Source organism: Acinonyx jubatus, chromosome C1 (genome assembly GCF_027475565.1).
Source record: "Acinonyx jubatus isolate Ajub_Pintada_27869175 chromosome C1, VMU_Ajub_asm_v1.0, whole genome shotgun sequence".
Classification (NCBI taxonomy): domain Eukaryota; kingdom Metazoa; phylum Chordata; class Mammalia; order Carnivora; family Felidae; genus Acinonyx; species Acinonyx jubatus.
Window position 1 is genome coordinate 50,633,831 of NC_069381.1, and position 25,262 is coordinate 50,659,092.

The following is a 25,262-nucleotide window of genomic DNA, read 5'->3' on the forward strand; positions in this document are numbered from 1 at the left end:
CTCTACTGAGGTAAGTAACACAGGTTTTGGAACTTTTGCCAAAGAAAGATGGTAAGGTAAACTGGAACTGCTCAAAGCCAAAAATTAGTACTAGCTCTTTCAACCCAAAACATTTGCTTTCAGCTTAAAAACATAGAATACACAAATAAAATGTGAACACATACTGCTTTAAAAATAGTGGTTCTTAAAGTCTGATCTGAGCATGAACAGCATGAATATTACCTGGGCACTTGTCAGAAATGTAAATAATCAAGCGCCAACCCAGACCTCCTGCATCAGAAACTCTGTGGGGTAAGGTTTAACAGTTGGTGTTACAACAAACTCTCCAGGTGATTTTGATGCATGTGAAGTAAGAACTGCTGTCTTAAAACTCTTACAAGCAGTGCAGCAAATAGGAATCCCATAATAGTAGCAAACACTGCTTTAACACTTTTGATGTGGCACCATTCTAAATGTTCTACAGACTACTATCATCAACATAGCCCTTTATTATAAGCATTAATTATTCTCAACTTACAGATAAGAAAATTCAGGCACAGAGAATATTTAGTCGGCTCAGTCTGCCATAACAAAAGATCATACATTGGTGTGGCTAAAACAACAGTTATTTTCTCACAATCTGGAGACTAGAAGCCCAAAATCAAGGTGCAACAGGTCAGTTTCTGGTGAAAACCCCTTCCAAGCTTCCAGACGGCCACCTTCTCACTGTGTCCTCACATAGCCAAAAGAAAGAGTATTCTGATGTCTCTTCTTTTTAAGGCACTAATCATGAGGCCCACCCTCATGACCTCATCTAAAACTCATCTAAACCTAATTACCTCCCATCGATCTCATCTACAAAACCTATCACATTGGGGTTGTATATGAATTTGGGGGTTACATATGAATTTGGGGTTTGCAGTGGGAAGATGAGGTGGGGAATGGGGAGACATAATTCAGTCCATAACATAACAGAGAGATTAAGAAACTTATCTGAGGTTACACAACTAATAAATGGTGAGGCCAGAGTGAAATCCTGAAAATAACTATATATTACCTTTCAAAAGTATATGAAATTTAAAACAACAATAAAAACTTCCACAATCCCTTACCCCTTTGAAAGTTAACCTTGGTAAACTTGATATGTATTTTCCAAATTATTTCCCGCACAATTACTAATGTGTATCTGATATGTGAGTTTGGTTGTCATTATACTGTTTGTTTTTACATTTGTATTATAAACATCCTATTGGGATATTGAAACCCATATTACTCTTCTTAACTACTGCGCCATTGTATGGATGTACAAAAATTTAATTAAATATTAAACTCTTGGGGCACCTGGGTGGCTCAGTTGGTTGAACATCTGACTCTTGATTTCAGCTCAGATTATGATCTCACATTCATGGGATCAAGCCCTAAGTCAGGTTCTGCACTGGTTGTGGGCCTGCTTAAGATTCTCTCTCTTCCTCTCCTTCTGCCCCCCCACTCTCAAAAAAGATACTAAACTCTTCCGTGATCCATGTAACTTTCATTTTTGCTGATACCAATAGTCCTATAATTTTTTTCCTTCTTTTCAGAAAGAAACATATTTATTAAAAATATTACACAGTCATACACTGTCTACCTCCATGTTAATGGTTAAATACATCTCTGCTGACATGTCATGTCCTGACAATGCCTGATACAACCTGGTGTGCTCTTTGTAAAAATGAGGACACAGATGTATCAAGCGCATTCAACTAATGTAGTTAAAACTAATGAGTTACTCAGGATGTCACAGATTTAGTCAATCTCTAACCTAGGTTAGAGATACTCAGGGAACTCGGGCAAATGATATATTAAAAATACTTTTTTAAAAGTTTGCTAGGGGGGGGCGCCTGGGTGACTCAGTCGGTTAAGCGTCCGGCTTCGGCTCAGGTTGTGGTCTCGTGGTTTGTGGGTTTGAGCCCCGCGTCGGGCTCTGTGCTGACAGCTCAGAGCCTGGAGCCTGCTTCGGATTCTGTGTCTCCCTCTCTCTCTGCCCCTCCCCCGCTCATGCTCTGTCTCTCTGTCTCTCAAAAATAAATAAACATTAAAAAAAAATTTTTTTTTTAAAAAGTAAAAAAAATAAAAGTTTGCTAGGTTATATCCTTTACTGCATGTCGGTGGTGGTTCACTGCAAAATGGCACTCAGGCTTTGGAATGGGAGTGACTATGGCTGGATCCAGCAAATGGGTTTGTATTTCACAGCCCAGAGCCCTCTCTCTCCACATGCCAGTGAAATGCCTGTCCTACCCCTGTGGGGGAGTAGGATGAGGAAGATTCAAAGAAATGGCCAATGTTTCTGTGGGGGAAAGAATACGGCAGATATTCATCACTGCCAAATGACTAATCACTTCGGGAAACTTTGGTCTCAACAAAATTTCCATTTTTTAGTTTTTGCTAATAACAACAATCCTGCAACTTTTTTATACTGAATTCAAACAACACATATTTACTGAAGTCTCTACACAGTTTTCTGGGTACTAGAGTTCCATTGTAAACATGTCTGCTCTCAGGGAGCTTACCCACCATTTCTTATAGAGAAAAATAAGGAAATAAATAAGGTAATTTCAGATAGTGGTAAGTATTAAGTAAACAAAATTGTATTAAAAATGATGGAGTGTATCAACAGTGTGGTGGAGGAAAGGGCTGGAAATTCATGGAGTCAGACCTCTCTGAGGAAGTGCTATTTTATATAAAATTCAGATAATGAAGAGAATCCAGCCATGTGAAATTCAGGAAGACGAAAGAGAAAATTCAAAGGCCTAGAAGCAGGAAAATATTTGGAAGAAGGTATAAGTACAGAAGAAGGGGCTCAGTGATGGTAGAAGATGATGTTAAAGAGACAGAAAAGCTCAGATCATTCAGAGATTTGGAGGTCATGGAATACAAATCTAGATTATATTCTAAGTACAGTGAAATGCCAGCAAAATATATAAACATCATATATGATCATAAAGAAACACTAAAGCTTGGCAATATCATGCTGAATGAAAAAAGCAAGTTCCAGAGGATTCTATACAGCATAATAACCTTTTCATTAAATTCAAAATATAAGCAAAGTAAAACATATTCTCTAAATACACATATACCTCAGTTATAAAGTAGGTTTAAGGGGTGCCTGGGCAGCTCAGTCAGGTAAGTGTCTGATTCTTGATTTCAGGTCAGGTCATGATCTCACTCATGGCCTTGGGACTGAGCCCTGTGTTAGGCTCTGCACTGAGTATGGAGCCTGCTTGGGACTGACTCTCTCTCTCTCTCTCTCTCTCTCTCTCTCTACCTCTCTCTCTGCCCCTCCAATGCTCACATGCACTCTCTCTCAAAATAAATAAGTAAACATTTTTTTAAAAGCAGTTTTAAGGGGTGCCTGGGTGATTCAGTCAGTTAAGCGTCTGACTCTTGATTTTGGCTCAGGTCATGATCTCACGGTTTGGGAGTTCAAGCCCACACTGGGCTCTAAGCTGGGCAAAGAGCCTGCTTGAGATTCTCTCTCTTCCTCTCCCTCTGCCCCTCCTCCACTTGTGTACTTGCACTCTCTCACTCTCTCTCTCTCAAAAAAAAGTTGTTTTTAAGAGGCCAGTTTTCAGGGGTGCCTGGGTGGCACAGTCAGTTAAGTGTTCAACTCTTGAGCTTGGCTCAGGTCATGATCTCACAGTTTGTAATTTCAAGCCCCACACAGGACTCTGCAATGACGGTGCAGGGGCTTGCTTGGGATTCGGTCCCTCCCTCTCTCTGCCCCTCCCCAGCATGTGCTGTCTTTCTCTCTCAAAACAAATAAATAAACTTAAAAAAAAAAGAAAAAGAGGCTAGTTTTCAAAACAACATGAATGCACTTTAAAAAAAAATGGTTAAAATGGTAACTTTTTATGTATATTTTACCACAGTTTTTTTAAAGACTAGTATTTTTATAATTACAGGTTATTCTTATGTGGAATAGGGGACAAGCACATAAATGATGTGAATTATTATCACTGTTCTAGCTCTGGATTAGGTAGTAGATTCATGAGTGTTTATTATTTTATTAAATAAAAAACCAATAAATTGAAAAGCCTAACTACACATATATGTGTAAACACTGCTGAGTTTTAAAACATCCCTTATATTGATCTTTGCATACCTACACAAATATATTTGTAAGTTAAATACTCAGACATATAATTCATGAGATTTTTAAAGGGTATGTTTATTGTTTCATTGTGACATATTTCAGGCAAAAATAATCAAATAAACCTTTTTTTTTTTTTTGAGAGAGAGAGAGAGAGAGAGAGAGGGAGAGAGGGAAGGGCACAGGGAGAGCAAGAAAGAGAATCTCAAACAGGCTCCAGGGCCAGCACGGAGCCCCACGAGGGGCTTGATTTCAAGACCATGAGATCATGACTTAAGCTGAAATCAAGAGTCAGATGCTCAACCGACTAAGCCACCCAGGTTCCCCTCAACCAAGTCTTAAAAGTCCAGGTGATTATGAGTGCCCCAGGATGAGTACGACAGTCCCACGGACAGAAAAATCTGGTGACAGATTGCCATGCATGCCCATGCATCAATCGATGAATTTTATAAGCATGAATTTGTTATCTAGACCTCAATAAATACTGATCCTGAAACCTGATGACACCAAACTGAGGTAAATTCTCCAGAATACCATTAACAAACACTGTTGAAACACATTCATTGATTAGGCTTTTCTCTCAACATGATTCCTACAGTATTCAACAAAAATGAGTGCAATTTTGGACATTTTATGTTTGAGATATCCTGGCAAAGGTATCAATAAGCGTTTTAACTTACTAGACAAATAAAAATGGATGAGCAGAGATGCAGATTTAGGATTCATCAACTAACAGCAGGAGTCAAGAGCATTGTGATTTTTGTGCAAGTTGTATACTACATCACTCTAGGAGTACTGTTCACATAAAAGGCAGTCAGTGGTCCTGCCAGAGAAGAACGCTTACAGATTCAGAGTGAAAAAAACATGAAAATTCAAAGGGGAAAACAGGTTAAAACCCAAATGATATGAAACAAAGCCACACAAAGGTTTACCTTCCTTTTTACCCAATTTTAAAAAGAAAATGATCCCCTTATGATTGAAAATGATCGAGACAAGTATCATAAAGTAATAGTGTGCTGGTTACAGAAATTTGTTTATTACTATGTAAACTTAGATGGCAAGCTTCACATTCTAAGGCCCAAAAACCAGTTGAAGTTAATACATATTGGGAAGGTCTCTGACCTTCTGAATCAAAGAGAGCTCCACCATAACCAGGAAAGTAGATACAAAATTGCATGAAGCAATGATCTGTAAAAGCTGAATGTTTGTTTATTTTATGTATGATTATTTTTTATTTTTATTTATTTTATTTTTAAATTTACATCCAAGTTAGTTAGCTATACTCCAGCAATGATTTCAGAACTAGATTCCTTAATGACCCTTACCCATTTAGCCCATCCCCCTCTCCAGTAACCCTCTGTTCTCCATGTTTAAGAGTCTCTTAGGTTTTGTCCCCTCCCTGTTTTGATATTATTTTTGCTTCCCTTCCCTTGTGTTCAAAGTCCTCTGTGTCTTAAAGTCCTCATATGAGTGAAGTCATATGATATTTGTCTTTCTCTGACTAATTTCGCTTAGCATAATACCCTCTAGTTCCATCCATGTAGTTTCAAATGGCAAGATTGTAAAAGCTGAATGTTTGAATAATGATCTCTCACTTGGTTTAAATTCAGCACTAAAACTAACAATATATACTGTTCTTTTTTTTTTTAATTTTTTTAATGTTTATTTATTTTTGAGACAGAGAGAGACAGAGCATGAACAGGGGAATGGCAGAGAGAGAGGGAGACACAGAATCTGAAACGGGCTCCAGGCTCTGAGCTGTCAGCACAGAACCTGACGTGGGGGCTCAAACCCACGGACCGTGAGATCATGACCTGAGCCGAAGTCGGACACTTAACCGACTGAGCCACCCAGGCGCCCCTATACTGTTCTTTAAATGTAATAATAAAGCTAAGAATATATACTGTTTTTGTTTTTATAATTGTTTTTAAGATTATTTATTTTGAGAGAGACAGAGACACTGTGAGCAGGGAAGGGGCAGAGAAAGAGGGAGAATCTGAAGCAGGCTCCTTGCTGTCAGCTCAGAGTCCACACGGGGCTCAAACACATGAAACCATGAGATCATGACCTAAGCCGAAATCTAGAGTTGGACGCTTAACCGACTAAGCCACCCAGGTACCCCTATACTGTTCTTTTAATGCTGTAATTAAAAAATACAAAAGTTTTGATCACTTAATCATATATCAATCAGCTATACGTCTGTCGTTAAATCCAAACCATGACCATATTCTTTATGTTATATATGAGCATACACAGCATAGTAGCTAGAAGAAAATCATCAATCTCCCTTTAGAAAGTTGACCTCGTATTTGCAAATCAAGTAAGAATAAGTGCATAATTTCCATAAAATCAATTTTCTTTTAAAATATTTCCTTTTGAAATATATAATGCTACCCCTGGCAGAAGACTACCTTATTTTACTGAGGAGATGTGTTCCTGGAAAATCGAATGAAAGATTTGGCAGGGGATGAAAGGCAAGGAGGAAGGAAGGAGTCATATTTCTTTCCTACTGTCTTTATCCATTCATTTAAAAAATACTTATTGACTTGGGTGGCTCAGTCAGTTAAGCAACTGACTTTGGCTCAGGTCATGATCTCACAGTCTGTGAGTTTGAGCCCTGAGTTGGGCTCTGTGCTGACAGCTCAGAGTCTAGAGGCTGCTTGCTTCAGATTCTGTGTCTCCCTCTGTCTCTGCCCCTCCCTGCTCATGCTCTGCCTGCCTCTCTGCCTCTCTCTCTCTCTCTCTCAAAAACGAATGAACATTAAAAAATAAAATACTTATTGACTGCCCATCATGAGCCAAGCACTATTCTAAGTACTTGAAGATACAGCAATGCACAAGAAAGACAAAGTCCCTAACTTCCTGGAATTTATACTCTGTAGACAATAAATAAAGATATAAGAAGTATAAAGTCAATGATAAGTATTATGAAGACATATCAAAGTAAAGGGATAAAAAAGTGCTGGATGCTGCAATTTGAAACAAAGTGATCAGAGACGCCTTCTCTGAAGAGGTGGGATTTGAGTGGATGTCTGGATGAAATGAAGAAGCTGGCCTGGAGATGGGACACCACCACCAGCACAGGGAAGTGCAAAGGGCCAGAAATGGGAATGTGCTCTTCATACAGAAGGAACAGTCAAGGCACTGTGCTCTCTGTCTGGAGCAGAGTCAGTGACAAAGAATAGTAAGAAAGGAGATCGGAGCAGTAGCCTTCTGTTGTCTTTGTGTGTGTGTGTGTGTGTGTGTGTGTGTGTGTGTGTGTGTGTGTGTGTGTGTGTTTTAAACAAAAACAATACAAATGTATTTGTGAATACTTGTATTTATTTTTTTTAATGTTTTTATTTATTTTTGACAGAGACAGAGACAGAGCATGAGTTGGGGAGGGGCAGAGAGAGAGGGAGACACAGAATCTGAAACAGGCTCCAGGCTCTGAGCTGTCAGCACAGAGCCCTATGAGGGGCTCAAATTCACGAACTATAAGATCATGACCTGAGCTGAAGTTCGGATGCTTAACTGACTAAGCCACCCAGGCGCCCCTATGAATACTTTTTGAGTTCTATTCTGAAAATAAATGCTACCAGGAGAACATTCCCAAGACATATTTCAGACTAATCTATACCAACAGTTACATTCAAGGCACTCATATTAATAATCATCATGTAACAGTTCTCCCAAAAAGCACTTTGGTTTTTGAGTAGTGGCTACTGATTCTTGATTGAGATTTTTCCAATGTTTTTGTTTAAGTCACATATGTCATCATCACGGTTGCTAATGGTTCTTGTATTACAAGTTTGTAGCTACTTTATCTTCACATACATGATTTTTAAAAACTTTTTTTCACATACATGATTAATTACAAAAAGATTCTAAAAAATTAATTTGTTTGTTCTTTTTCCTCCAGACTTTCAGTGAAATGTTCTTACTTATTTAAAGCTTATGTTACGTTATGAAAATTCTCCAAATTTGCCTTTTCTTTAAGTTAATATTTCACATATTATTTTGGTTTTAAAATCAATATACTTATTTTAAAAGCTTCTAAGTATTCTATAGAGTAATTTTAACTATAGTACAAAATAATATTATTATTACTGCATTATCTACATACTTCTAGATAGAACAGCAAAGTCTTGTTTGAGAAAAACACTTCTGCAAAAAACTCATTCACTGCATCTGGAGAGTTTCACCATAAGAGATACTGACCTCAGGAGATAGTACAGAATAAGCTTGTGGTGGTTTTTCCAGTGAAACTGGTAGGCAAAACTGCCCAGTCTTTAATCGTCCATTCTGAAGCATTGGTATCCACTTTTAATTAAAAAGGAAACAATATTAAGTTACATACATTTGTTACAAAAGTAAGTACTTGGAAAATCTGTTTTAAGAATTTGGAATGAGCCAAATTTGTCTCACACCGCCAAACACCAAGGGGATTTAATTAAGTAATAATAGGTTTCATGATTCCTCTAAAGAAAAGCTTCCCTGACAATATTTTTATTAAGGAGCATTCCCAAAACATTATTACTAACTAACTATGCAATATTTAAGCCAAAAGAGGTCCTTACTATCCAAGAAAAAGCTGGAGTAGAAAAAGGCCGCAAAGTCAATCCATTACACATGGCGGTAATAGTGTCAATGTATACAGGGAAAGGTTTGGTTGAATATGAATGCTGACAACAAAGCTAAAAAGCATGAATTTATTTGGTTACATTTAGCAAAATCCATTTCATAGACAAAAAAATGAGTCAATTGTTAATTTTTCTCTTTTGGGTAGCAGCACGATTTTTCTGACAAAGTTGTGATAGCACATCATGATATCCTTCACCTCAGGTTTATGTTTGCAATTCAATCATAATGATTTTCAAATAATACTCAAGAGTTTTAATTGCTTTTAATGAAAGCCAAGAGCTTTAATAGCTAAGGGTCTCTTTTAATCATTTTACACTGAAACCATTCTCTTCTGAAGAACCCTTAAAATTAATATATTTATACTGTACTGTTTGATAAACACATAATAATCAGGACCAACACCTAAGTGTTTACACATGTTAATTAATTGCATTAATGAGTATTTTCTTATTACGAGGACTCTTCCTAACCAATATGGGGAATCAAATAGGGAATACTCAACAATAATGAACACCAATTACATCTCAAGTATTCAAACTACTTTTAAGACTGAAAAGCTAAATATTAAACAAAGATATACTTACTGTATATCCGACAGGAGTTTCAAGAGGAGTATTTTGTTTTTGCTGACAACTAACATGATAAAAAGTAAAAAGCAAATGATGATGGTCAGTTAAAGTAGCAGGGAGTTTAACCTTGATTTCTTCATGAAAATCAGGAGACCTTCATACAAAAAAAAAAACAAAAAACAGATCAATAGTCAGTAATTTGTTCAAAACAAATAATTACTGCATTTGTATATTTGAGTAATTTTTAAATTAATTTCACGATTCATGCTCAATTTTTCTTCCAGTACAAAATATTTTTCTCTATTCCCAAACTGTATGTAACTAACTCCTACTTCCAGTTGAGGGAGTTGTCTCTGTTTCTGAAATTTCTCGTCTCATTTTTATTAATGGGCTGAGTGATCCTATGATTTGAAAATTCATTAATAATCACCACCTTGATGCCGAGATCTTCATTAGATGGGAAACTGTATAAATGAGGAGACTAGGGCAAGGCCTTCTATATTCTGATACGCATTACATAGAAAAGTAACAGGAGTTTTTGTAAGTATGTATTTTAAAACCATACCATAAAAAAACATTTTTCTATTATAGGAGTGACTTCATGTTAAAGATTAATTTGTATTATCTTTTTGCAAAAAAGAAAAAAACAAGTAGCTCTAGACAGCTTAGTATCAAGTTGGGCTCTCTATGGAATATCTTGTATCAATTATTTCATTGCTAAAGAAACAGATGTTAACAAAACATAGACTAATGTATTAACTGCTCAGAAAAAAGGAAAAAAAAATAAAGAAAAATCAGGGAACACCTATAAATTGCATTTGTCTCACAGTTTAGAAGTGCTCCCAGCCACTACACAAATACAACGAATATCATATTTGACTTAACCAATGGCATTTTCATCTCAATATCCATTGAGAGTGGTCCCTAGGAGCATTTTTATAAAAAAGCATTGCTGCTATTTATGATTTATGATTTAAAAGGGACAGAATCTTAGCATCCCAACCTTCCATATTCAGCTAGTATCTCTCAGTTATATTCAAAGAAAATATATCCAAACCATATGGCTCCAACTAATTAAAAGTGAAAGCTTTCCCACCAATTAGGGTTCCCCCCCATGCTAATAAGTCTAATATCTTTCCATTTCAAATAAGTCTCAAAAACACTAAAAGTGTAGTTCTGATCACAGAAATATTAGGTTAATGAAAATTTTAATACCCCCAAGAAAGATAAGTAATGGTAGCCATCTGAGAATTTGATGATTTTGGTGAATAAAAGATGCTATGTATCTTATTACTGACCTCGCTAATCACCACTAAATCATGAGAAAGTTGAATTTCCTCACAGTGTTAGAGAGTATTGTCATTTTAATTCCACGAATACTGAGAGCAACAAAAATAAAGATCTAGCTATAAACTGAGATACTTTAAGAAATTATTACCTTCTTCATCAATATCATTCCTAGTACTGAGTATTCATGTCTTTTCTGAAATCATACTATGTGAAGGCTTTTATGGAAAATTAAGCATCTGTGAGTTATTCATCAACAAGTACGTTTTAACTGTTCACCTTTATGTTAAGTATTGTGTTATTTCTGTGGTGGTTTTAAAGATATGAAAAAATAATTACCCTCAAAAATATATAATTTAGTAGAAATATAAATAAGACACACATATATCAATAGCAATGCTATAAAGCAGGGGTTGGCAAATTATGGCTACAGGTCAAATCCAGTCCACTGAATGGTTTTGTATAGCCCTACAGACTAAGAATGATTTTTATATTTTTAAGTAGTTAAAAAAATCAAAAGAATAACATTTCACTTGAAATATTACATGAAATTCAAATTTCAGCATCCATAAATAAAATGTTATTGGAAGACAGCCATGCCCATTCATTTGCAACTTCACTTATTGTCTATGGCTCTTTTTGCACTACAACAGCGGGGTTCAGTAATTGCAACAGAGACCGTATGGCCCACAAGGCCTAAAACAAAACTACTGGGCCCTTCGCAGAAAATGTTTGTCAACCCCTGGTATACAGCATATAGCATATAAGATTAAGTGCTTCAAGAACAGAGCTGAACAGATTACTTCAAGTTTTGGATCAGGGAATTGTATTTAGGAAGAGATATATGATGTGGGCCTTAAAGAACAAGTAGGAGTTGAATTAATAGAGGGAATCAGTATTATGATAGAAAAAGGGATCCAAGAAAAGCCCAGAAACAGGATACTTTAGCAATAAGGCAAAAAGAAAATCATCAAGGTGTAAAAGATGATTGGATATTAGAGAAAAGAAGAAGGAAAGCAAGGATGTTTTAAATTTTGAGTCAAAAGAATTATGGTACCGTTAATAAAAATAATCAGACAGAGATAGGGTCCAGAAGAGAATCGGGGATAAATACATGGAAATTGAGAAGGCAGGCAAAAGAACATGCTTACTAGGCTACTAAAAATATATGTCTGCACCTCCGAAAGAAGGTTATGACTAAAAATAAAAAGTTGCGAAACAATCCACATAAAGATAAAAGCAGTAACATTTTCAATGAATGTAACTCTGAGAAACACATATAAGGTTATTTATGGAGAGTATAGTGTAGAAAAAGAGGGTCAAGAGTGAAACTGTAGTGTTTTGTATGGAATATCTATTCTCAAAAAAAGGAAGGAAGGAAGGAAGGAAGGAAGGAAGGAAGGAAGGAAGGAAGGAAAGAAAGAAAGAAAGAAAGAAAGAAAGAAAGAAAGAAAGAAAGAAAGAAAGAAAGAAAGATTAGAATAATTACTACAGAAAAATAAACTGTCCAAAGAGATGGGAGGAAAGTGAGAGCGGGTCACAAAGGGTGAGAAACAATAAAGTTTTAAAGAGGGCAAGGAAAAACCATGCTACACAACAACACTGAAGAGAGGTTTTTGTTTTGTTTTTTAAGTATAGGAGACTTAAGTTTCTTTTTGACAGTAACAGATGGAGCCAGGGAAGTGGGGACTGATGGTACAAGAGAAGGGTTAACTGATGGAGTCGCACTCTGGAAGAGGAAGAATGAGACTGGTAGAAAGCAGAGATGAAAGACTCACACTGAGCTAGGTACGGGCTCTGACTGCCCTTGAACCAGAAGGAAAGGCAGATCCATGCAGAGATAATCAGAGGTGAAGAGTAGACAAGTGGATGGTTCTCAAGCTGGATGGTCTCAAACCACTTAATAAAGTAGGAACGCTAAGAGTAAGCAAACAGAATAAGTAGGAGCTAGAGAAAGAAGAAGAAAGGCTTAAAATATCTCCTGCCAAATGACAGAGGGTAAAAAAAGCGATGACAAGAAGAATACCAAAGAATGGTGGGGCCAAAAAGAAAATAAAGTAAAATGAATTACTGCAGTCCCATCATACAGATAAAATAACGTCAATTTGTGATAGGCCTGATCAGTACAATTTTGTGATTTTTCTCCAACAGCATTCAGTAATCAAAACAAAAACAAAAAAGAGAAGAGAAGAGAAGAGAAGAGAAGAGAAGAGAAGAGAAGAGAAGAGAAGAGAAGAGAAGAGAAGAGAAGGAAAAGAAAAGAAAAGAAAAGAAAAGAAAAGAAAAGAAAAGAAAAGAAAAGAAAAGAAAAAAGAAAAGAAGAGAAGGAAAAGGGAAGAAAAGAAAAAAAAGAGAAAAGAAAAGAAAGTAGAGATTAAAAGTTATCCAAAGTTAAGAATTTCTCAAAGAAGTAAAATGGAAGGGCACTACATCAAAGTATTATTAGATGTTGAGAATACCACCAATTTAACTAATGGTTATAAGCTTAGTAAAGAGTTAAGTAAAACTACAAAGTGTCAAGGGGAAAATAACAGGGAAAGTCCAAAGGATCAGAGGCTACAATGATAATCAATAACAATATAATAAAAATGAAAGGGTCAGAGAATTTGATATGAAAGACCTTTTGTATATAAAGTCTAAATTTGATGTTTATAGAGAATATGCATCTACAGGCAGAAAATTATAACTCTGATGTCAGCTGTCTTGAATTTGCACATTCAGTGCAGCAAAGCAATTGGTAAACACACTAACGTGAGTGCTTAAAATGCCACTGAGAAGGGAGTAACTTTGAAAGAAATATTTGAATTCAGTACCTGTTATGATATACTACGGCTGTATAGGCTTCCTTTGAAAATTCTGAACAGCTAGATTTACCAAAGATTACCTGTAACAAATAACAGCACGTTGAAACTTTGTTGTAATAAATGCTGGATGTTCATATCTATGTAAGAATTTGTCTGATTTAATAACTACTGGAGAACAATGGGCAAAATCAGCCCAATGAAGAACAATGTGCCTACTGACGTTCATTAATAAATTCAATTGCTTAGCCGTAAATTTCTTTTCAACTATAGAACCATCTGACATTCAAACATTCAAAAAATTTCTACCCATTATATTTCCTTTTTCTTAAAGAAGGTGAAAAATTCATTTTAAAATCTGGGTGTAGCATATCATTTGGAATTTATATAAGAAATATGGTCTTAGAATAGTAGCATGTATCTACTATAAAATTGGTGGCTTTTCCACTAAAACAGTAATCATTCTGTAAGCCAAATATAAATTTATAAATGATATTTTAAAATCCTATTTTAGGTGAAGCTATGTATCCTTTGCTTCCAGTACTCCTTACAAGCTACCCTATTAAGAAGGAGGAGCGCCATTCTTATGTTCTTATATATATGTCTTAAAAATAAAAAATCCACCACATTAAAAAAAAATACTACTTTTGGAGAAGGTTTAAAGGTAAAATAATTCAGTCTTGTATATCTGCCTCTGGCGTTCTAATAGCAATACTACAGTTAATTAGGGCAGCTGATAAGATACATGGCTTATCATTCCTATGTGAGACAGATTTGCAATGCTACCTACCCATAAATTAACCTCTTATGTCTGGCCAGCCATCTCTACACATGCAGAAATAAGTACATGGACATATCATCGCGCTTGCATCAATACAACTGGTAAAATAACTCAAATTTTACATCTTATACAGAAGGATTAATTGGAACCATCCTCAAATAAAAAGAACTTTTTAACAGATTATTTGTGTTTCTTTTTGTGACACAAAAGATCCTTTTATTCACACAGGTCCTTTCATTTTAAGGCTGTGTAAAAGTGTAATGACTATGACTGTCCTAGAGAAGTCTAATTTCACCAATTTCCAAGAATACATTGCCATGTTTTTATAAAATGTTGTTCCAATGCCAGAATTTGAATTTTATGATTTTATCACACCAACATTATATGATCCAAAAATTATCTTAGGATCTTAGGATCCTTATTTTTTTAAAGAATTAAGCAAAGACAATGTGTCTATGTTTCTATACTTTCAACCAGTCACTAGGATAAAGATAAAAGCATTATATTTGCATATGACTAATAATACACAAGTGAAAGGAACACAGTATCTTCTCCATCCCCCACCCCGGCCACTGAGAAGATCCCATTTTTCACAAAGTAACTCATTTACTTTCATAACATGAATGACATAAAGTAGAAAGTGTTCCTTTTCTGACCTTGTGACATGTATTTTTAACCATTCATCAACATGGACTGTGCATCAATTCTGTGACAGGCACTTTGGCAGGCATCAAGATATAGATATGAGTAAGACATGGTCCCTGCCCTCAAGGAGCTCACAATCTGGTAGACAAGATAAAGAAATAAACATATAATCTTAAAGTGATAAGGCCCATAAAAGAAATGAGAAGATGCTATGGTAGCACCAAAAGAGGGAGTGGTCTAACTGTCATTGTGGCTGAAAGCAGCTGGGACTCCACAGAGGCCATATATGTGCTAAGACAAGGAAGAGTTTGTTAGGCAATCAACAGAAACAGATTATCTTACATATACTACATTTGTCATAAGCTCAATTCATATGGTAATTCACATATAACAAAGCATCTATTTTCACAATCCAGTACCTTTTCATCAACTGTGATAGTATATTCATTCTTTCAGCAGGAATAAAGAACTAGTAAAGAATATGAAATGCTAACTCCAAACCTCAGAAGTAAATTCTACATTTATTAGCAAATACTTATTCACCATGTATTATATGCAAAGATCTGAAATAGCAGCCATAGAAGAATATAAAGATGCATAATTTGTGCTCGCTGCTGTCAAGATCTATACATGCTGATAAAACTGAGGCAATGGGAAAAGAGAAAACATACAGCTTTCCTAGTAAGTAGAAAATCAGAGGAATGCGATTTAATGACTGGCAGAGAAGGCTAAAATAAAACTGTTAACAATGCACCTATTCGTAAGCTCATTTTCATTCCATTAGAGTTCTCAGAGGTTGAACATCTATAGTGACAGGTGTGCTCCTATTCCATATGTTACTAACTTTAGTTGAGCTTAAAATCTACTTTCATGGAACTTGCATTGAGTAGTGTTCTACAAATCCTAAATGATAATTTGGGCAGTCAGGAATCTCTCCAGTCTGGCCTCAATCTACTATTTCTGACTTCTCTTACACTGCTCTGGCTCACTGGCAACTCGCCACTGTACGTCTGTGGAAGGACATTCTCCAACTTGAGTTGCTTTCCTTCCCCAGCTATCTAAGACCCAACGCCATCTACATTTTAACTATCTCTGGTTTTAGTTCAGATATACCTCCTCCAGGTGATACCTGCCTATTACCTCAGCAAGACATTCTCTCCTACCTCTGTACACTTCTGCCTTTGAATCACTACAGCCATCTTCTAATACTTAGCATATACCTTGGTTCTCAATATTAGCTGCAAAATGTAATCCCCTTAGGGAGATTTAAAAATACTGATATATGACTAGTTCCCACCCCCAGACACTATAATTTAATTGGAGTAAAATTCAGTCTGAGCACTGGTATTTTTAAAAGCTCCCTAGGTAAGTGTAATATGCACTATTACCAGAGTTTCTTAACAAAGATGGGAAGAATCATACATATTAGAATCACCTGGGGAGCATTTCAACCTATACCACAACCTCATATACTACCCATCACTTTCTACTTCCTTTGGCCTCTCTTTCTCAAGGAGAAGAATCAGAATCACAGATGACAAGAGCAGAAAAAACATATCTGCGCTTTGTTAGAGTTACCTAGGTGATTCTGTTCTGATCCTCTCTTGAAAGTCACTATTTTAGAATTTTATGTGTTTATCCCATATCCTTTAGATTACAAGTCTTATTCATCTTTGTATCTCTGGGAGGGACTAGTATGTACTAAGTCCTCAATATTTAAGACTTCAATACGGAAGTGTTGAATCACTATATTGCCCACAGGAAACTAATATGAACTAATATGACACTATATATTAACTAACTAGAATTTAAATAAAAACAGGAAAAAAAAGACTTCAAGGAAACTCATACTATCTGTTACAGGAAGTAATGCAGTTAGAAATTTGGTTTACAAGATCATTAATTTCCAGTTTAGAGCTGCCAATCAAGTAAAACAAAAACAAAAACAATGTCTATTTGAACCATACATGAACAAGAGGAAAAGTAAAGAACACTTCTTACCGGCATAGCATTGCTTGGATCCTCCCCATACATGAACTGTACTTTCACTGTTATATTTCTTGCAGAACCCTGACGATTGGCAAAGTTGAGACTCTGAGGGTATATGTAGAGAAGATTTCTGTAAAGGCAATAGTATGCACGATAGTAAATATATATCTAAAAACACTATGTATCACTGCAGGCCACAAAAGAAAGAGATGGAACAAATACTTCATTATTAATATATGCTAGCCACCATATATTTTCACATACAATGTTTCATTTAATTCTTACGGCAATCATTCAAATAGATAGCAATCAAATATACCCCAATTTTGCAGATGAATTGAGGCCCAGAAAACTTAAGTGAGGTTCACACACAACTAAGTAAGCAGCAAAGCTGAAATCAGAATATAGGTCGGACTTCAAAACACATGTTCTTTCCTCTGCAAGAGACTTCTGGGAAATGAATGAGTAAGGACTGAATCATTATTAAGAAGTTAATAATGTATTATGTTAGCTCCTGCAAGCAGATATAAAGAGGATAACATTTATAGACAGGGCTTCTGTATATATATGATCAAGGACATAAGAGAGATAACATTCCACATTATTTGTTCAAAAACATGTATGGACAATACGCTAGGTGTAACAGTTGCTATGAAATAATCACATATTACTCTGTATTTATTTTACTTCATGTCCAGTCCCTGCTTCTGCCACACAGAAGATAAATAATTCAAGAAAAGACACCAAAAGAGAGGGCTAAACAAATAAAAAGAAATAGAACAAGATTTACTTTACCTGAAGACTAGTACTGAGATATGATGAACAAGACTTCGAGTATAATAAAGTCCTGCTAATCAACTGCTGGAGCAATGAAAACACGTCAAAATTTTCTGGAATGTGGTAGGGCAATATAGAAATTCTAAATGAACACAACCTTTGACCTAACAAACCTGCCTCTAGTCTAAGGACAGAATTACACACATGTATAAATGGATGTGTTAAAAAAAATTCACTACAACGTTTTTTGTAGTAGAGAATAATTACAAATAATTATAAAGAAATATAATATGCATCAGTACTATTTTAGTTAATTATATTAGTATATATTAATAAGAAGGAATCCTATGGAGTCTCCAAAATGACAATGTGCAGCAATATTTATTGATGTAGAAAGAGATACCCAGCATGTTGGATAAAGAAAAAACGCAGGTTCCATAGCAGGATGTATAGTGTGGCATATCCTACTTACGGAAAATTGTGAAGAAATAATAGCTGAAAACTCCCCTAACTTTGGGAAGGAAATAGACATCCAGATCCAGGAAGCCCAGAGAGTTCCAAAAAAAGATGAACCCCAAAAGACTCACACCAAGACACATTATAATTAAAATGTTAAAAGTTAAAAAGGAGAGAATCCTAAAAGTAGGAGAAGAAAAACAATTTGTTACACACAAGAGAACCCAAATAAGACTATCAGCATATTGTTCAGCAGAAACTTTGCAAGCCCAGAAACTTTGCAAGCCAGAAGGGAATGGCATGATATATTCAAAGTGCTGAAAGAAAACACCTCCATCCAAGGACACTCTAGCCAGTAAAGTTACCATTCAGAAGCAAAGTAGAGACAGTCTTCCAGACAAGAAAAAGCTAAAGGAGCTTATCACCACTAAACTGGCCTTACAAGAAATAGTAAAGAATCTCTTTAAGCTGAAAAGAAAAAGTGCTAATTATTAACAAGAAAACATGAAAGAATAAATCTCACTGGAAAGGTAAATATATAGTAAAGGTAGCAGATTAATCACTTATAAAGCTAGTATGAAGGTTAAAAGACAAAAGCAGTAAAAATAATTACAATATTTAATTAAGGAATACACAAGATAAAAAGACATAAAATATGACATCAAAAATATAAAACATGGGAGAAGGGAGTAAAAATGAAGAACTTTAAAACTGGATCAAACTTAAGTTGTTATTGACTTAAAATACACTGTTCTAGATACAAGTTGTTATGTGCAAGCATCATGGTAACCACAAAGCAAAAACCTATTGTGAATACACAAAAGGTAAAGAAACCTAAGCATACCATTAAAGAAATTCATCAAACCACAAAGGAAGGAAGCAAGAAAGGGAGAGTGACAAACTACAAAACAACTGGAAAACAATAAAATGGCAATAAGTACATAGTTATCAATACTTACTTTAAATGTAAATGGACTAAATTTTCCAGTCAAAAGACAGAGTGGCTGAATGGGTTAAAAACAAAAACAAAAACAAGACACATCTACATGCTGCCTAAAGAGGCTCACTTCAGGTGTAAGGACACACACAAACTGAAAGTAAAAAAAGGGAAAAAGAGATTTCATGAAAATGAAACCAAAAGAAAGTTATATCAACAAAATGGACTCCGAAATAAAAACTATAATAAGAGACAAAGAAGGTCATTACATTGACACAGGGGGGTCAGTCCAGCAAGAGGAAAGTTGGTGGGGTGAGGGGAAAGAAAGGAGGGAGGAGAGAAAGAAATAGATAAAAAGATAATTCTGGTTAACAGTGAAGGCTCTAGTTTCTTTTTTATACTTTTCTATTTTGTTTGAACTGGTGAGAACACATGACTTTTATAATTAGAAAAAACAATTTCCATGGGGGGAGAATAAGTGTATGTAACAAAAAGCCTACAATCTTAAAGTCACTAAAAACATGGAGAAGAGTCAGTTATTCTCTGAACAGTCAAAAGTATAAAAGACAAATGTGGAAATGTTACAATGATTTGTCAGTTTCTTAATCAAAAGAATTAAAGATCAAAGATGACTGACTATTACTAACCACTGAAGTCACCAAATAAAATCTGCACAGGAAATACTTATTTATTGATTCTGCACACAACATCAGTACCAAGTTACATGCAAGGGAAATAAAGGAAAATTAAGAGGCCATTCCCTGGTCTTGAGGAACATATAATCTAATGGGACAGAAATGCCTATAAACAGACCACTTCACAATAATGTTGTGTTGTGAGAAAAGTTATGCAGAAGTTATGAGAGGAAGAGATACTTAGTTGACTGTGGGGAAGTCTTTCCATCTTCTACCTTCACAATATAGTTGTTGAAGAAATGAGATTATTTTTGTGTAAATTTTTCTTGAGGCTAGAATTTGTTTGTATCCCTGTAGTGACATTTAACATATTCTTGTTTTCTATAAATTCAGAGTTGGATCAAGAGCCTTGGTTATATTTAGGCCTGAGGTTTTTTTTGGTAAGATCATTCCATAAATAGTACCGTGTCCTATCAGGAGGAAAACATCTCTTTTTGTGCAGTTAGTAGATGGTGATCAATGCCTAAATCCATTAGCTCCATTAAGGGCTGCCAAAAGATAATACCCTCTCAGTCTTTATTTAATAGCTGGAATATCTCTATGAAGAGCAATTATCCTCATCTATTATTTGCTTAGCCAGTGAACCATTATATATTATAGAGAGGAATAAATGCTGGACTCTTTTCCATTATTTTCCAGTTTTCAAAATAAGCAGTAGGTGCATTACAATCCTCTAAGAGAAATTAATTCTTTTTTTTTTTTTTTTTTTTTTTTTTTTAGCATCACTTATAAACTCAGGGACCAAACATATGAATGGGTTTCAGTACACTGCAGGTATTATCTTTATTGATGTCCAAATTGTTCTCTCTTTAACAGAGGAAAAAGCCAACTCAAACTGGCTCCTGCGTCCTTGTGAGTCAGTCATAGTAGTCTTTGATGCCTTCTTGCTAGCTGTTACAGCAAGATGTTCCAGGGTCTTCTATCATTTCTCCTCAGACCCAGAATCAACCACTTCTCCAAGGAGCTTTGGTTCTCTGCATGAGAAATGTTTTTCCAAGCCACAGTCTGGGCATTCATTGTGAGTTAGTCATTGTTTCTAGGCCATTTAAGTAGAAAGGGTGAGGGGGAAATGCTTTTAACGTGAAATACATTCTGAGTTCATACTGATACTTCAAATTCCAATTTAAGACTATTTATTTAATTTTATTATAAGATTTTATTTAATCTTTTATCTTGTATCTACATATCATCTTCAAACACTGAGAATCATTTTGAAGGACATCAAGTATGAAAGAATTAGAATATCACTTAATTACTTATGCATATTATTCAAAAACTGGAGTCTTAAGGAACTCCAGTTTTCTATGGCTATCCAGAAGAGGATAAGCCTACCAAGACCGAGAAGGCACCTACAGAGAAGTAGGGAAAAAAACCATGAGAGTGCAATGACATGGAAGCCAAGGGAAAACAGCATAAGAAGAATTAAACAGTTAAGTGTCAACACTACTCAGGGGCCAAATGAGTTAAGAATCAAAAAAGGTCAACTGGACTATAGCAACATGAAAGTCACTGATAATATCAGGCTGGAAACAGATAAAAGTAGGTTCAAGAGCAAGTTGTTAAGAAAATGAAATAAGTGAAACTCTGAAAAGTGTAGCTGTAAAAGAGAAAGATCATGCAATAGTTGAAGACAGAATATGAGCATTTTGTAAGCTTTTTAAGATTGGAAAGGTTTGAGAAAAAAAGAGACGGAGTCTACAGAAAGAAAATGGGAAAACTGGAGAAAAGATAGGTGAGTGATTGCGAAGGGGGGTGGAGATAAAAAAGCCGTGCGGGCACGGAGGGGGAGGGACCCCCTTCTGCGAAGAAACAAAGGGAAGAGAAAGAGCAGCTAGGGAAGTGTAGGACCATATCTGGACAGGAGAAAGACTTCGGACTGAGACTGAGAGGGATCCTATCTCCAACTGCAGAGCTTTCTTCGCAATGGGACCGGCTCCCAGTTCACGCACCTGGGGAGGAGGGAAGCCAGCCCTGGGTGTGGTGGTAAGTCAGGGGCACAGTCTGCAGTTGGAGAAAGTGGTTCCCTGCCTAGAGGGCTGCGCAATAGTACAAAGCCTGCTTGCGTCCGTCACCCCCCGTCCCCCCACCCCCAGCTCAGTGGCTGGGCCGAGGGTGCAGTCTGCAGTAGGAGAAGGCAGCCCTCTCCCTGGAGTGCTGTAGGAAAAGACAAAGCCCTGCCTGCATCCACCACCCTGGGGGCTCTCTGGTGAGGTCGGCGGAAAAGTCTACGGTAGGACAAAGTGGCCCCCTCCCTGGAGTGCTGTGGAAAAAGACAAAGCCTGCCTAAGTCAGCCTGCATCGGCCACCCCCGGGGATCGGCGGCGAGGTCGACTGCACAGTCCGCAGAAGGAGGTCCTCCCTGAAGTGCAGCGGCACAGACAAAGCCAGCCAGGGCCACATATCCGGCCGCGCTGAGAGGAGCTTCCCCAGTGCCAGAGCGCCTGGAGCAGGACTTTGAATCCTAGACAAGCACAGTGTCAGGGGAGGGGGAGGTGGGGGAGGAGAGAGACGGACCACCCCGTCTGCGCCTGCGGCACAGTGAGGATGACTCAGAGTCCACCGGGTCCGGCTCCATGGAGAAGAGACTGCGGGGTCACCATTTCCCCTACCACCAACCACCACCACCAAGGTGGGGCTTCAGGGATCACTCCCCAGGCCCATAGTGGAGGTGGGTCCAGACTGCACCAAACCACGGCCCTTCGCACTGGGTAACTGCCTATGTACCGGAGCAGGGCAGACCCTGAGGACAGCTCCTCCAGACAAGTGCAGCAGCATTGCCTGGATGAGCTCTAGGTCAATTCTGGAAATATAGATATATTCTCCCCCCAACTCCCATTTCTCCTCCTTATCTCTTCCCTCCCCTAGGCTGGTTACTCTGGTTATTGGTCTGTCTAAACAGACATACTTAATCCATTGTCTTGATACATATTCTACACCTCCTTCTTTACACTCCTTTCTCTCTCTCTGGAACAGTTAAGCCATATGGTTTCTATGTCTGGGTAACTTTATCCTCCTTTCGTTTTTCCCGCCTCCATCTTTGTTTTCTGTTCTCTCTATGGATTGAGTCTTTTAGTCTCTCTGCCTAGTCAATGTTTATTTTTCTCCCCCCTCCCTGCCCCCCACCCCGCTCCTGTCATTTCTCTCTTTGTATATGTTCTTCAAACAGCACCGCCTCCACCCTCTTCTCTACTTGTAATCGGTGTTTTGGGGTTTTTGTTTTTAGCCTTTAGTTTTCTGTTTTTGTTCATTTGTTTGTTTGTGTTATTTATTTGTGTGTTTCCATGTTTTTGTCCCCTGTTTGTCTATCTGTTTTCCTTTACAGGGCTACTCCAAGAAACAAATCAAAGCACACCTGGTGGAGGGTCCAAAATATCACTACGAGTAGGGTAATAAAATAACCAAAGTCACAACAACAGAGAGCAAGTAACAATCTCCGAAAAAACACCTCCTGAAGGGCCAGGCCCTGAACAGTGTATGACCCTCCTTTAACAGAGCAGTGCTCACAGGTGCAGAGCACACAACAAACTTTCAAAACGCATAAGGGACAGAAAACTAGCCAAAATGACGAAACGGAAGCATTCTCCTCAAAAGAAATTCCAGGAAGTAGCAACAACTAACAAATTGATCAAAACCAATTTAAGCAATATAACTGCACTAGAATTTATAATGATAGTCATAAAATTAATTGCTGAGCTTGAAAAAAGCATGAGAATAGGAGAGAATCTATTGCTACAGAGGTCAAGGGACTAAACAATAGTCATGATGAATTAAAAAATGCTATAAATGAGGTGCAAAATAAAATGGAGGCGGACACAGCACGGATTGAAGAGGCAGAGGAGAGAATAGGTGAATTAGAAGATAAAATTATGGAAAAAGAGGAAGCTGAGAAAAAGATTTAAAAAAATCCAGGAGTACGAGGGGAGAATTAGAGAACTAAGTGATGCAATCAAATGGAACAATATCCGTATCACAGGAATTCCAGAAGAAGAGAGAGAGAAAGGGGCTGAAGGTGTACTTGAACAAATCATAGCTGAGAACTTCCCCGATCTGGGGAAGGAAACAGGCATTGAAATCCAACAGGCACAGAGAACTCCCTTCAGACATAACTTGAATTGATCTTCTGCACGACATGTCATAGTGAAACTGGCAAAATACAAGGATAAAGAGAAAATTCTGAAAGAAGCTAGGGATAAACATGCTCTAACATATAAAGGGAGACCAATAAGACTAGTGACAGATCTCTCTACTGAAACTTGGCAGGCCAGAAAGGAATGGCAAGAAATCTTCAATGTGATGAACAGGAAAAATATGCAGCCAAGAACCCTTTATCCATTAAGTCTGTCATTCAGAATAGAAGGAGACATAAAGGTTTTCCCAAACAAACAAAAACTGAAGGAATTAATCACCACTAAACCACCCCACAAGAGATCCTAAGGAGGATTCTTTCAGTGAAATGTTGCAAGAACCACAAAGTACCAGAGACATCACTACAAGCATGAAACCTACAGATATCACAACTCTAAACCTATATCTTTCAATAATAACACTGAATGTAAATGGACTAAATGCTCCAATCAAAAGACACAGGGTATCGGAATGGATTAAAAAACAAGACCCATCTATTTGCTATCTACAAGAGACTCATTTTAGACCTGACGACACCTTCAGATTGAAAGTAAGGGGATGGAGAACTATCTATCATGCTGCTGGAAGTCAAAAGAAAGCTGGAGTAGCCATACTTATATCAGACAAACTAGACTTTAAATGAAAGGCCGTAACAAGAGATGAAGAAGGGCATTATATAATAATTATTGGGTCTATACATCAGGAAGAGCTAACAATTATAAATGTCTATGCACCGAATACAGGAGCCCCCAAATATATAAAACAATTAATCACAAACATAAGCAACCTTATTGATAAGAAGGTGGTAATTACAGGGCACTTTAATACTCCACTTACAGCAATGGAAAGGGCATCTAGACAGAGAATCAATAAAGAAACAAGGGCCCTGAATGATACATTGGACCAGACGGACTTGACAGATATATTTAGAACTCTGCATCCCAAAGCAACAGAATATACTTTCTTCTTGAGTGCACATGGAACATTCTCCAAGATAGATCACATACTGGGTCACAAAACAGCCCTTAATAAGTATAAAAGAACTGAGATCATACCATGCACACTTTCAGATCACAATGCTATGAAACTTGAAATCAACCACAGGAAAAAGTCTGGAAAATATCCAAAAGCATGGAGGTTAAAGAACATCCTACTAAAGAATGAATGGGTCAACCAGGCAATTAGAGAAGAAATTAAAAAATATATGGAAACAAATGAAAATGAAAATACAACAATCCAAATGTTTTGGGATGCAGTGAAGGCAGTCCTGAGAGAAAAATACATTGCAATCCAGGCCTATCTCAAGAAACAAGAAAAATCCCAAATACAAAATCTAATAGCACACCTAAAGGAACTAGAAGCAGAACAGCAAAGACACCCCAAACCCAGCAGAAGAAGAGAAATAATAAAGATCAGAGCAAAAATAACAATATAGAATCCAAAAAAACAGTAGACCAGAGCAATGAAAC

The 25,262-nt window shown here is 36.8% G+C and overlaps 1 protein-coding gene across 13 annotated transcripts in view; it reads right to left on the reverse strand.

Moving 5' to 3' along the window:
• The window catches only part of DOCK7 (dedicator of cytokinesis 7), a 224,653-nt gene that overhangs the window by 91,626 nt on the left and 107,765 nt on the right, over nucleotides 1-25,262 (reverse strand). For all 13 annotated transcript variants that reach the window (XM_027059014.2, XM_027059013.2, XM_027059012.2 and 10 more), the window contains exons 15-18: nucleotides 16,816-16,933; nucleotides 13,401-13,471; nucleotides 9,316-9,454; nucleotides 8,309-8,410 (exon numbers count right to left, since the gene is read on the reverse strand). In XM_027059014.2, the coding sequence (XP_026914815.1) occupies nucleotides 8,309-8,410; nucleotides 9,316-9,454; nucleotides 13,401-13,471; nucleotides 16,816-16,933 (430 nt within the window). The remainder of the gene's footprint in view (nucleotides 1-8,308; nucleotides 8,411-9,315; nucleotides 9,455-13,400; nucleotides 13,472-16,815; nucleotides 16,934-25,262) is intronic.